This window comes from Neoarius graeffei, chromosome 28, assembly GCF_027579695.1.
Source record: "Neoarius graeffei isolate fNeoGra1 chromosome 28, fNeoGra1.pri, whole genome shotgun sequence".
Taxonomy (NCBI): domain Eukaryota; kingdom Metazoa; phylum Chordata; class Actinopteri; order Siluriformes; family Ariidae; genus Neoarius; species Neoarius graeffei.
This window is the reverse complement of record NC_083596.1, coordinates 23,113,687-23,128,104: the sequence shown is the minus strand read 5'-3', so window position 1 is coordinate 23,128,104 and position 14,418 is coordinate 23,113,687. Positions and strand designations below refer to the sequence as shown.

The window sequence follows — 14,418 nt, the reverse complement described above, 5'->3', positions numbered from 1 at the left end:
TACGATCCGATGCTCGGATGCGATCTGACTGCTCACACTGTACTTCCATACTTCCAGATTCTTGTATCCGGAACTGCAACGTGAATAGTGTTGTGACGTTCGCGAACGAACCGATTCTTTTGAACGGCTCCTAGGCATGAACGATGAGAACCGAGTCTCGAGCTGGGGGAGCCGTTCTTTTTCTGTACTGTGTTTCAGATAGTTTAATGTTGTGATATTAATGATAATATTGTGGGAAAACTACTTTGCACGGACGTTCATTTAATTTATTCTATCGTCATTTTGTTTGTTCTATTTTTGTGTATCTTATTTATTTTTGTCTAGTTGTATCTATTTTGTATCTCAGACTTAAATATTTTTGTAAAACAAGTGTTTTTCTATAAAATATTATTGCATTCTTGATAACTGTTCTTGAGTGTTTTTTTTTTTTTTTTTTTTTTTTTTACACAGAAAAGCCGTTCTGCATGGACATTCATTGAAGCCCTCATTGTTTTTTAATGGTTATTTATGAGCGTTTAGGGGTTAATGCAATAATGTAAGTCTGGGTTGCTTTATATAAAAGGTATGTCCAGAAATATTGATGTCACTGTCTAAGCAGAGGGATCTGGCTTCTTTAGACGCTGTCTTCTTAAAACTGAATAAATTATTTTAAAAAAGAGCCAAATGAGCCAGTCTTTTGAACGGCTCTTTTCAAAGAACGGATCACAGAGATGCGGATCCCATCAAAGAGCCATAAATCCCATCTCTAAACGTGAAGAGGAGACCAGAAGTGCTGCTCAGTGTTTGTTTTTTCTCTTCCGTATCTGTGTTCGCGCATGTGCAGTGTGACAGGTTGAGGTAAATCGGCTCGTGACACTGCTTCGACAGTGTGATAGCCTCACGATGGGCGACCAGGATTTCAAACAGGTTTGATTTTCATCCGATCGATCGGGAGGAGGTCGTAAGGTGTTAATCGCTTGTCGTTACCCCATGTATACTACACGATCCGAGACGCACGATTGAGCCAAAAATCGGCCCGATCTCCAAAATAGTCGCACGAGTGAAAATCGGGCCAAAAATCGCACAGTGTATGCCCAGCCTTAGCCTGTAAGGGGATACAATTGAGATTGTTCTTTGTGTGCAAGTGCACATCAGGAATGAACAACATGGACCGCACACTTGGTGTTCAATTATTTTATTGCTGACATTGTCATATGTCAGCATGTTGTTTTGGGTTCACAGCCTCTTTGTGTTGAAAGCCAAAATGTCAGCTTGATCTTTGGTACGTTTCCTGTGTGGCATAAGCTGATCGACGCAACCATGCACATGCTGTGGTCAAGTTTGCTGAATCTGTTGCCTTTGGATCGGAAATGGCCTCAGTAATAATAAAAAAAAAAAAAAAACTCCTGATGCTGACGCCTTGCAAGTGACTCTGCTGTTTTGGGTCACGTTTTTATTTGTGGTGAGGAATGTACACAATGTAGAAATGTAATTTAAATATCGTGCCTGCCACAAAGAGCAGTAAAAAGGGTTGGAGGAAAAAAAAATCCTACCTTTTGGTAAAGTAGTTTCATCACACACTGGGGGGGAGAAAAAGCCGACCTTTTAATTGAAATTTATTCAGGGAGAAATAAATCGATCAAGAAATGATTTAAGAAAAATTATAGTAAGCACACTAACTAACTGAAACCTGTTTCCCATTTAAATTGTACATTTTTGAGTTGGAGTGTGTAGGAACTTTCAAGCTGTAATCCATGACTTCCTGATTAACTGGGGGAGGTGAGACAGAGGCCAGGTTCCCTTAAGCTTAGGTCACAACCGGATGTACGATTTTTTTTTTTGGCTGTGCGATTTTTGGCGTTTCCCAAATCACTGCCTTTTTTTTTTTCGTTCGTGGAGAAAGACGCACGTTGGCCGTAAGTTTGTCTTGCAACCTGAAAAAAAAAAACGTAAGCGCCCATAGAGTTTGTTTGACATGACGATGAACCTCTGCGGCCAGTCTACGGCTCGAAAATCAGCACATCACATGCGCGCCCTCCGTGCGTTTCTTGCGTTTTTTGCACGTAGACCGGCCGTACGTGCTCCTCCTTGTGACCGAGGCATTAGTTATCCATCAGCATGAGAAAGATGAGGGAGAACACAAACCAAATGAGGCGGAAGTGTGTTGACCTTCATAAGTCAGGGAATGGTTATAAACTATAGCTACTCACCTGAAAATGTCCGTTTCGACTATTTGGGCAATAATAATTAATTTTAAAAAGGACACCAGATGGAACCGGAAGAGGAACCAAGTTTATTTTGCCCCCACATACAGTGAGGAGGGTAAGAGAGGTCTCCAAGAATCACGTTTGGTGAATTGCAAGAAAAAGTAAAATCTTGGGGATTCCAAAACCCCTATCAGACTCCACCTCCATGCCAACAGATTATTTAGAAGGTGGGCCAGGAAAAAAAAAAGCCTTTTCTGTCAGTTAACCACAAATGTAAGTCTGTGAAGTTTGCAAAAAAGCCACAAACTTTGACTGAAACCATGTTCTCTGGACTGATGAAACAAAAATGGATCTTTTTGGCAATAAACCCTCAAAGTGCGTTTGGTATAAAGAGAAGGATGGCTGTAATGAAAAGAGCCTGATCCCAGCTGTAAAATATGGTGAAGGTTCTGTGATGTTTTGGGGCTATTTTTCCTCCAAAGGCCCTGGAACCCTTGTTAAGGTACATGGCATCACGGACTCCTTGAAATACCAGGACATTTTAAATCAAAATCTGGCTGCGTCTGGCAGGAAATTAAAACTGGGTCGTTACTGGATCTTCCAGCAGGACAATGATCCGAAGCATGGGTCCAAATCAACACGCACACGGTTCACTGAGCACAGAATCAAGCTTCTGTCATGGCCGTCTCAGTCCCCTGACCTGAACCCCTGTGGAGAGAGAGCACAAGAGAGGGCTGAGGACCCTGGATGATGTGAAGAGGAATGGTCTCAGATTCCCTGCTCTGTACCTCCAATCTTGTACAATGTAATAAGAGAAGACTCTGCTGTTTTACTGGCAAAGGGAGGGTGTACAAAGTATTAAATGCGGCGGTGCCAATAATTGTGGCACGTTTGTTAAATTTTTTTTTTCCTCTCATTTTATTCAATTCAAGGTCAGATTTTTCTAAACCCCCCCCCCCCCCCCCCCCCCCCCCCAAGTGTGAGATGAAGTGACTTCAAAAGTTTTTTTTTTTAACTAGTCTTTACAAAGGGTGCCAATAATTGTGGAGGGCAGTATAGGTAAATGTGTTGATGTTTTACTGTAAATCGCAGTAAGTGTACACTTTCTGGCCTCATGTAATTAATCATTTACCCACAACCGGAAGGAGGAGGTAACAAAGTACAGTGACTTGGACTCGCTGCAACTGAAAAATCACTTTTCTACTCACAATACATACAGTGGTGCTTGAAAGTTTGTGAACCCTTTAGAATTTTTATATTTCTGTATAAAAATGACCTAAAACATCATCAGATTTTCTCACACGTCCTAAAAGTAGATAAAGAGAACAAAGTTAAACAAATGAGACACATATTATACTTGGTCATTTATTTATTGAGGAAAATAATCCAATATTACATATCTGTGTGACAAAAGTATGTGAACCTCTAGGATTAACAGTTAATTTGAAGGTGAAATTAGAGTCAGGTGTTTTCAATCAATGGGGTGACAATCAGGTGTGAGTGGGCACTCTGTTTTATTTAAAGAACAGGGATCTATCAAAGTCTGATCTTCACAACACATGTTTGTGGAAGTGTATCATGGCACGAACAAAGGAGATTTCTGAGGACCTCAGAAAAAGCGTTGTTGATGCTCATCAGGCTGGAAAAGGTTACAAAACCATCTCTAAAGAGTTTGGACTCCACCAATCCACAGTCAGACAGATTGTGTACAAATGGAGGAAATTCAAGACCATTGTTACCCTCCCCAGGAGTGGTCGACCAACAAAGATCACTCCAAGAGCAAGGCGTGTAATAGTCGGCAAGGTCACAAAGGACCCCAGGGTAACTTCTAAGCAACTGAAGGCCTCTCTCACATTGGCTAATGTTAATGTTCGAGTCCACCATCAGAACACTGAACAACAGTGGTGTGCATGGCAGGGTTGCAAGGAGAAAGCCACTGCTCTCCAAAAAGAACATTGCTGCTCATCTGCAGTTTGCTAAAGATCATGTGGACAAGCCAGAAGGCTACTGGAAAAATGTTTTGTGGACGGACGAGACCAAAATAGAACTTTTTGGTTTAAATGAGAAGCGTTAAGTTTGGAGAAAGGAAAACATTACATTCCAGCATAAGAACCTTATCCCATCTGTGAAACATGGTGGTGGTAGTGTCATGGTTTGGGCCCGTTTTGCTGCATCTGGGCCAGGATGGCTTGCCATCATTGATGGAACAATGAATTCTGAATTATACCAGCAAATTCTAAAGGAAAATGTCAGGACATCTGTCCATGAACTGAACCTCAAGAGAAGGTGGGTCATGCAGCAAGACAACGACCCTAAGCACACAAGTCGTTCTACCAAAGAATGGTTAAAGAAGAATAAAGTTAATGTTTTGGAATGGCCAAGTCACAGTCCTGACCTTAATCCAATGGAAATGTTGTGGAAGGACCTGAAGCGAGCAGTTCATGTGAGGAAACCCACCAACATCCCAGAGTTGAAGCTGTTCTGTACGGAGGAATGGGTTAAAACTCCAAGCCGGTGTGCAGGACTGATCAACAGTTACCGCAAACATTTAGTTGCAGTTATTGCTGCACAAGGGGGTCACACCAGATACTGAAAGCAAAGGTTCACTTACTTTTGCCACTCACAGATATGTAATATTGGATCATTTTCCTCAATAAATAAATGACCAAGTATAATATTTTTGTCTCATTTGTTTAACTGGGTTCTCTTTATCTACTTTTAGGACTTGTGTGAAAATCTGATGTTTTAGGTCATAATTATGCAGAAATATAGAAAATTATAAAGGGCTCACAAACTTTCAAGCACCACTGTATATTATTTACCAGCTTAAGGTCGGTCCGCATCATGAAATACTGTGACCAAGGTCTTTAAAGTACTGAGCGAGGCCCTCTGGGCCGAGGTCAGTATTCAAGGCCGAGGTCACGGTATTTCACCATACGGATGGACCTTAAGCTGGTAAATAATATATTTATTTTTTTCTTTACCAAATTCTAACAGAAAACGAGAGCGCCTGAAAGGGAAAACCGAGCCGAGGCGAGCTGCTGTTTTGAATCCTCATTCACGGCTGTAATGCAGATTGCTTCCTCTTCGGTATACAAGTGCACTTTCATGGCAGGAAAAAAAACTACGTTTTGCTGCCTATGTAGTCCCCTATTTATACAAAATGGATTAATTCAGGATTCAGACGTTTTTGCTCGGCGTTAGCACGTTACAGATTTTTAGCTTTCTCCTGAAATGTTTATTTTATTTCTTCTTCCTCAGGGTCGTGAAACTCGCTTTCGCTGTGAAGACCATTATCCATGCTGAGAAATGCTGGCAAAAATGTATAAGATTTGATAATCTCATAAATAAATCTTAGATAAATGTTGACAGATTGCTACTATGTTTGTTGTGAACGAGCGAGTCGCCAGAGGTCCGTAACTGGGGTCCGTACCATAGGATATGGACCTGCTCGCCAGCCAGTCAGAGCGCAGGATTTGATGAAAACTGCACCGCAAAAAAAAAAAAAATTATTGTCCTGTAATCAGATTGAACACAGTCACATTCACGCGTCCACCTAAAAGCGGAGAAGAGAACAGACAGAACAGTAAAAGTGCTGTGTGATTATGGCATTCGTCTGTACAGCGACGATGGCCTTGTAATACTGTGGCGAGTGAGCCATGTTATCTCAGTACAGACTGTGTGTTCCTAAAAGAACACTTTTTTTTTTTTTTGTAAGCATTACCTTTAAAATCTGATCTTGGCGTCAACAGGGTCAGACAGACGCAACATGGACCTTGACGTTCAAGAATTTTACCTTGGATTTAAAAAAAAAAAGCAGAGATCTGATATCTTGTATTGAGACAACAAGCTGTTTCATATCAGCGCTTTTAGCACGTTGGATAAAATTAGGGAAAATTTACCTTGAGATTCTCTAAGGCCATGTTTCTCAGAGCTGTAGCTGGGGGTCTTTATTTACTGTATTTATTTTCCTTAAAACTAGATGGCTTTTCAATTTCATAAAATCAGTGAAATTTGGTCATTGTGGTGATTTTCTGTAATCTTTTATAAAAAAAAAAAAGCGCACAAACCAGGCCATTCTGTGGCTGGGAAGTTATTTAATTTGAGGGAATTCCCTAGCAAATCATGTGCATGAAATCGCTCGCTTCACGCAGACAGGAAATCCGTGTGCGCATGTGCACGCTTGCCACTGCGTTCGTTCATCTTTTGGGTTTTACAGCAGCTGGCATCCAGTGTTGCGTTACTGCCATCTACAGGTTTACCTTTGATGGTACACTGACAGTTACATCATTCTGTCGCTAAATGAACGGCTGATCACATGGTGCTCGTTGACTGCTGATATTTTAGTTTGGTCCTGCGTTTACTTTCCTTCGTAACATAATGTCTTTTCTTCTCGCGTTCCGTTACTGTAGATGCAGGGGTCGAAATTAAGCATGTACCGACGGACATGGGCAAGTCATTCTCATACTCGGGCAACAATAAAATTATCACTAGTTGTCCGTTGGACAACTGTTTGAATGTCCATTTTACCAAGAAAAATTAAGTTGTGATTCCTAACAGAAACAGAACGAAAACTTTTTTTATTTTTCCCGTCTTCTTTCGTTTGTCCTTGACTTTGGTTCATTGCGGTAGTTGACGCTTCCATTCGCGAGATGGCGCTACATGATTATTCACACGAGACGCCACTGTCACGTAGGCTAGAACGAACAAGGCGTCTTTTTGGACTGATTTTTAATTCTGATTTGATCAGTTACACTTGACCATGATCACATGTTTTCTGACTGTTTAACCTGTTTAATAGAAGATACTAGTAGTTATACCTAGTTTTACTGTTCATGATGAAATAAACACCAAACACATGTGTTAACTTTATTTCTATCAATCAGTAATCAAACAATGGCAAAACAAGTTGAAATATTTTATTGCATACTCTATAATATACATCCAGATTGCGTTTTATGCAAATTACTTACCCAGTCAACCTGCAAAAAAGTAGGGCAACTGATGCATGCATGCGGGCAAGTAAATTTTTGGTGTTGGTTGCCCTGAGGGCAAGCACATTCAAAAGTTAATTTCGACCCCTGAGATGGCGTCCTCCGTTTTTCCCACAATGCCTTGCATGGAAGGGGAAAACCCACCACGTGATGCATGATGTAGTATCTTGTATTGCATCATGGTGAAACAGGAAGAAATAGCGGAAATTGTTCTGTTTAAAAAAAAAAAAAAATTTTTTTTAAACCTCATAAAATTGGAAGTCTGTGATTTGAGTTCAGTAGCATTCGGTCCACTAAACAAAAATAATTGGTCGTCAGGGAAAATTCTTTTATGACCTACACTTAAAATCTGAAAGTTGGTCTACCTTTTTTTTTTTTTTTTTTTTAATATGGTCACTGTGTAAGTAAAATAAATCTGTACTGAGGGGTTCAGTTGAAACCCCCTCATGCACACGCACAAAAGTAAGACTGAAAGGGTTCCCTCGGTAAGTATTTTGAGAGCCTCTGCTCTAAGTGATGATTAGATTTCTCAGAGAGTTGACTCACACAGAACCCATGCAGTCTACACCACTTTAACAGAGAGGTTTATGGAATCAATTTTGTGCCAAAATGTTCATACAATACTTTTGAAATATCAAACAAACGACAAATCAAAATACAAAGTCAAATTTTTTAGACTGGCAAACAAATTATTCGTGTAATCGTGCAAAATATCAGTCTATTACTCTTCAGAAACCTTTTATTTTTGTTCTGCGGCTTTCTCAGTTTTGTTTGACGTAATTTATTTTGGTCGCGATTCCAGCTTTCCCCATTTACGCTCCCTGACTTTTTGCTTGCAGTTTTGGCACAAACGTCACGTGTGGGTGGGCTGTCCAGGAATGCATTCCCATTGGCTAACTTGTGTTTGACTGACAGCTACGCTCAGCCATTCCCCCAGAGGCTGTTGCAGCCATTTCCTACTCGGATTCTGGCGGACTGTTTGACGAGTGACTGATCCATTGACGGTAAACAAGGATCGAGTGGACTTCAGTGGCGACTATGATATTGAATTAATTCAACAAAGTGTAAATTCAATATCGTAGTCGCCACTGAAGTCCACTCGATCCGTGTTTACTGTCAATGGATCGGTCACTCGTCAAACAGTCCGCCAGAATCCGAGTAGGGAATGGCTGAGCGTAGCTGTCAGTCAAACACAAGTTAGCCAATGGGAATGCATTCCTGGACAGCCCACCCACACATGAAGTTTGTGCCAAAACTGCAAGCAAAAAGTCAGGGAGCGCAAACGAGAGAGCTGGAATCGCAACCAAAATAAATTACGTCAAACAAAACTGAGACACGGAACAAAAATAAAAGGTTTCTGAAGAGTAATAGACTGATAGTTTGCACGATTACATGAATAATTTGTTTGCCAGTCTAAAAAAAAAATTGACTTTATATTTTGATTTGTCGTTTTTGTTTAATATTTCAAAAGTATTATATGAACAATTTGGCACAAAATTGATTCCATAGAGGTTCATCCACTGTTGAAATGAATGGCATGAGTACAGTTGATGGGAATTCACATTTCATTCCTAGTTTGTTTTATTCTCAGTTCCTATTTGAGGCATTTTATACAGCAGTCACATAACCAGGTGGCCTCTGCAGTCTGTAAATGACAATTCCAGACATGTGATGCAAAAATGTGGTTCGTTCTCCTCCATAATGCACGGTTGTTTATATAGCAGGCAGCACCCCCCCCCTTTTTTTTTTTTTTTTTTTTTTTAAATTGCATTTTTTAAATTTTACCCTTTTTTATATTGACGCTTTTACCAAAGACATACAAACTGCCTTACTCATAAGATTACCAAGGCAATGCACCATGATACAGATTTAATGATTTTGAGAGAGAAATGATGTTTTGGACAATTTCCTAAATCCGTTCTCGAAGCATAGCTGAAAGTTGTAATGGAGGCTGAATCCTGTGTAAAGATGAGTAAAAAATCCATCATTAACTTATCATTTTGTCTAAGGAAATGATGGGATGAAATAATTACTTCAAATTAGTTTGGTTTGTGATGGTTAGTTATTTCCTCTTTTTGTGGCTACTGCCTCATAGAGGCGCTAGCCACTACGTCATCGTGATTCTAAGAATGAGTGTAACAGTAGTGCATGCGCATGCAGGTGTTCCGATTAAAATGGCCGGTGAGTGTATACAATTCGGTTCACCATTCGAAATAAATGGAGTAGACTAAAGAAATCGCTTTCAGACATGTTTATGCTCATTACCAAGAGGACGTGCGTTCCTATTTTAAAACATACTCCAGGTCGTCCCCCTCTCCTCGCCGCCTTCATCCAGTGGTCCCATGTGTGATGTAGATGTGATGCACTTCCGAGTTGTTACAGGAAGTTGTTGAAAAGGGTACTGAGACTGCTGAGCTCTAGCGCCAGGCCTTTTCCAGGAAACAAGAGTTTGGGTCATGGCGAAAGCGTGTTTGTTAGCAGTTCGGAGGTTTCAGTTTCAAAAACTGTAAGCCGTAAGAGTAGAATAATATAAAGTACAGACACTTTTTATATATATATATATATATATATATATATATATATATATATATATATATATTTTTTTTTTTTTAATTTCTTTGCTTTTTTTAAATTGTTCATTTTTGGGTTACGCTTCATTTTTGTGGCTACTGCCTCATATATATGCGCTATATTTACTGGGTGGACATTGGATCAGAAAGCAATTTTATTAATAAGCAGTAGCCACATGTACCCATAAGCTACCTCCATCCATCTCATTATCTCTAGCCGCTTTATCCTGTTCTACAGGGTCGCAGGCAAGCTGGAGCCTATCCCAGCTGACTACGGGCGAAAGGCGGGGTACACCCTGGACAAGTCGCCAGGTCATCACAGGGCTGACACATAGACACAGACAACCATTCACACTCACACCTACGGTCAATTTAGAGTCACCAGTTAACCTAACCTGCATGTCTTTGGACTGTGGGGGAAACCGGAGCACCCGGAGGAAACCCACGCGGACATGGGGAGAACATGCAAACTCCGCACAGAAAGGCCCTCGCCGGCCACGGGGCTCGAACCCGGACCTTCTTGCTGTGATGCGACAGCGCTAACCACTACACCACCGTGCCGCCCACCCATAGGGTACCTATTTTGTGTTAAAAAAAAAAAGATTTTAAATGAGCATTGCAGGGCTTTACATAAGTGCACAGTGTAGCTCAGTGTAGTGTTGGCTAAAGTTTTGCTTCGTTTGTGACTGTAAAATGGTTTAATAGGATAATGGTGTACATTAACTAAATCTGTCTCTCTCTCAGGCCTGCATGCCTTTACTGCCAGCACATCTACACCCAACGTTATGGTCAAAGAGAACAGTGGTGAGTAGTATGTACTGACTCTTCTGCTTTTTTACTTCTACCACCCGTGTTTTTTTTTTTTTTTTCTTCCTCCTTTAAATAATAAACCTTATTGTTCTGAATGAGTAACTCTGGGTTAGGGATATCATCACACCTTCAATTCAGGTCTTTATTTGTTCTACATCTTGTGTTCTGGTTCGACTATACTGAAGAGTGCAGGGTTTTTGTGTGTGCGTGTTCTCACTGAAAGAAGCGATTGAAAAGGAACTCTGTGTTCTTTGTCCTTTGTGTAACTGGGGGGGGGATTTGCTTCAGGGCAAGTTTCATATTGGAATAAATATCAGAACTGACTGTGAACTCTGTCTGTTCAGGAGTCGATTTGAAATGTGATTACTCTGCTGATTTTGGGGCCTCACCCCGAGTGGAATGGAAATTTACTGATCGACAGGGCTCCCAGTCCTTCATCTACTTCGATGGTGCAATTACAGGTAAGAAACCCAACTAATCCATTGGCTTTTTCTCCACAGATAACTTACTTTATGTACATACTTTTAATAAAGATGTTTAACATGAAATAAATTGATGTACCAGTCAAAAGTTTGGACACCCCTACTTATTCATGTTTTTTTTTTTTTCTGTATCGTGACTATTTTCTACACTGTAGAACAGTACTGAAGACATCAAGTGTGAAATAACATGTACGGACTTGTGTGGTTAGTGTTTTTAAGTTTCATATTTTAGATTCTTCCAAGTTGCCACTGTTTACCTTGATGATGCTTTACACACTTGGCGTTATCTTAACCAGCTTCATGAGGGAGTCGCCTGGAACGCTTTTCAATTAACAGGTGCCTCGTCAAAAGTTCGTTAGTGCAATTTCTTGACGCCCTAATGCGTTTGAGACCAAATGGTAAGTGATACAGTAAATAGTCCTATTCCACAACTGTAGTAATCTGAGGTCAAGAACCACTCTGGTAAGTAAAGAGAGATGTTCATTACTTTAAGGCATGACTTGTCTCTTAAAGGAGAACTGAAGGCAAATTCTATTTGATTTTATTAAATATCTGAATGCATTTTTGATCGCTATTTTGTCACTGCTATAGCAAGTTATGAGTGTTTGAAATGTGCTCTGTAATATCAGTCCGTATGTCAAAGCAACGGCTGTAAACGAGATTCGTTGAGACCTGTGCGAGACATGGTAGGACGGAAGTAAAATGTACAGAGGAAATCAAAGTGACCGACATCTGCCAATGTTCCCTGTGTCTGAAATCACTCACTCGTTCACTACTCCCTATATAGGGAATTACTATATAGAGGACTATATATTGAACTCATTGGTAAAATAAAAAAATGCTTTCGGACACTTGTCCGTCACGCTGGTGTTTACGTCGTTACTGTCGCCCAATTAAAACGTACCAGATCAGTTGACTGGTGGGTTTTTTAAATAATACTGTACACGCATGTATTTTTGTGATAAATCCATATTATAGACCCCTTTCACTGACGTCACCTGAAACCGGAAGTAAACAGACCCTGCGCCATTTTGGAAGACCAACAAACTCGTGATTAGGGGGAAATAACGGCAGCGATATGTGAACCCACGAGAATAAAGTGGAGTGACAAACGACTTAAACAAATCTGAGCTGTTTTATTTATGATTTATTGGCCCAACAGTAGACTTGAAAGAAACCTGTGTGAGACTTGGCAAAAAACTGTGGATATAATGGATAAGTCTGTGCATGATCTGCGGACACTTTGAGGTAAGCAAACGCAAGAAATTCAGATTTAAAACAGGCTAAATTGGCCCCAAGTTGATAACTGGATGAGGAGCAAGCCTCCCAGACTTCTACAATTTAATAATAATTTAGGATGGTTTGGGGCTTGCTCGCTGCTGCCAGGTTGGTTGTTGAGTAGCCTGACTTTTTTTTTTTCCTTGCGTGTGGTATCATTGACGCGAGGTTGTTTTTTGAACATGCCAATGCGGACACGATTTCCCCTGATGAGTTATGACTTCAGACGCGATGCGTGTGTGGAGGTGTGGAGTCCGCATGATATGTGCGTAAGAGAGGCTTCTCATGTGTTTGGAGATCCGTGCTCCGAGACGAGCGCAAGCGCACCCCCCCAAAGGGGAAAAAAGGGACCCCCCGAGAATATCGGCATAGTTCGAACACTGAGTGTAGGCACTGGGTGTAAACAACAAATGGTTTACAATGTCTGGGTAGCAAACAGATGGCAGAATTGGTGTCAGGTCCTCCTTATGTTTCCATTCTCCCTTGCCGTGAGTCTTATCATATGGGTCAAACCCATCAATCACAGCCAGTTTCTCCACATACCGTGCCCTTTCTGCAGCTGGTAATGTACTCACATAACCCGAATTATCATCCATTGTGTCACTTTACTCTCGCTCGTACTTTTGTTTTATATTGTGAGTGCATGTACTTGGTCTTCCAATATGGCGCCTAACAAAATCTCGCGGCGTGGTGACGTCATGTGAAAGGGGTCTATACTGATCGTGTTTCCCACATTAATCAATACAAAGTCCCTGCATCTTTCAGTTCTTTTAAATCAAGGCTGAATACTTCCTTCTTTGCTGCTGCCTTTTATTAAATCAAATGTAAGACTTGTGATTTCTTTCAGCGTGACCACAATGCATGATGGGATATATTGCTTTGGTTAGTGACCATTGTTGTATGCTATTTTTCGGGATGCATTGTGGGATACTTTGAGTGCACTATATAGGGTGTAAATAGTCCTCGCTAAGGTTTTGGACAGCACTACAAAATGGCGTCCTCACTATATAGTGATTAGGGAGCGATTTCGGACATGGTTTGTCAAAAGGCGCACGCCCTCCTTTCAAATGCTGATGTAATCAAGCTGGAAGTTTTGTTTGTTTTGATAGCAATCAGGAAAGTTTGAAAAGCAGGCGGTAATCGTAATTTAAACTCGTTTTTGTGCAATATTTTGTTTGGGAAAACAGTTTTCAAAATGGCGGCACTGACACTTCATGTTTCGAAGTCTCGCACAAGTCTTGTGAAGATCGCGTGGATAAGCGATGCCTGCCGTGGACCAAACGAACCAAATTCAACATGGTTAAAAACCGAATAGGCCGATAAGTATAATATTTAATTGCAATCAGTTGCCAATACGAGTCACGATATAAGGTTACTACAACCGAAAACGTAATTGAATAACATGTTAATGAAGAAATAAAGCAAGTTTAAAAATGACTTCAGTTCTCCTTTTAATTAATAAAGAGATACTATTGAATTGGGTGTGTCCAAACTTTTGACTGGTACTGTATTTATAAATGAGTTTGACAAAAGGTCTGCAAATGAATTTTGTATTGTTTAAAAAAAAGATGTATATAAAAACACACACGCAAGTAGAACTAGATCTTAGTGTTTTTCTTCAAAAGTGAAAGGCCTTTTTTTCACCCATGCCTCACTGCACTCGGCACCAAGGATCCTGTAACACTCATCCCTGTTTTTATGACGACATGACTAGATTGTAATGCTTTGTTCATTGGACGTCCAGCCAAGTCCGTTGCTTGGCTTCAACATGCATGTATTTAAAACTCTGTAGCTGGAGTCCTCACCCACACTAAACACTTGGCATACATCACCCCTATCCTTCTCAACCTCCACTGGCTCCCTGTTCTATATCGCATTCTGTACAATAAAATTTAAGCACTCCATGGCTACGCTCCTCAGTGCCTAATGGAATTACTTCAACCCTGCTCTCCCTTTCGGGTCTTCATCTTTGTCTGTTGTCAGTCCCCAAATTTAAGATATTCCTCCTGGGTTGCAGCCTCAAGCTGTGAAATTCTCTCCCTCCGTGTCTTTGGGATTGCACATCTCTTCCCAAGTTAAAAAATCTCAACTCTTCTCC

At 40.6% G+C, this 14,418-nt stretch overlaps 1 protein-coding gene across 1 annotated transcript in view; it reads left to right on the top strand.

Moving 5' to 3' along the window:
- f11r.1 (F11 receptor, tandem duplicate 1) overlaps window positions 1-14,418 on the top strand; it is a 41,280-nt gene that overhangs the window by 11,304 nt on the left and 15,558 nt on the right. The window contains exons 2-3 of the mRNA XM_060912528.1: window positions 10,495-10,554; window positions 10,905-11,021. Of these exons, the coding sequence (XP_060768511.1) occupies window positions 10,495-10,554; window positions 10,905-11,021 (177 nt within the window). The remainder of the gene's footprint in view (window positions 1-10,494; window positions 10,555-10,904; window positions 11,022-14,418) is intronic.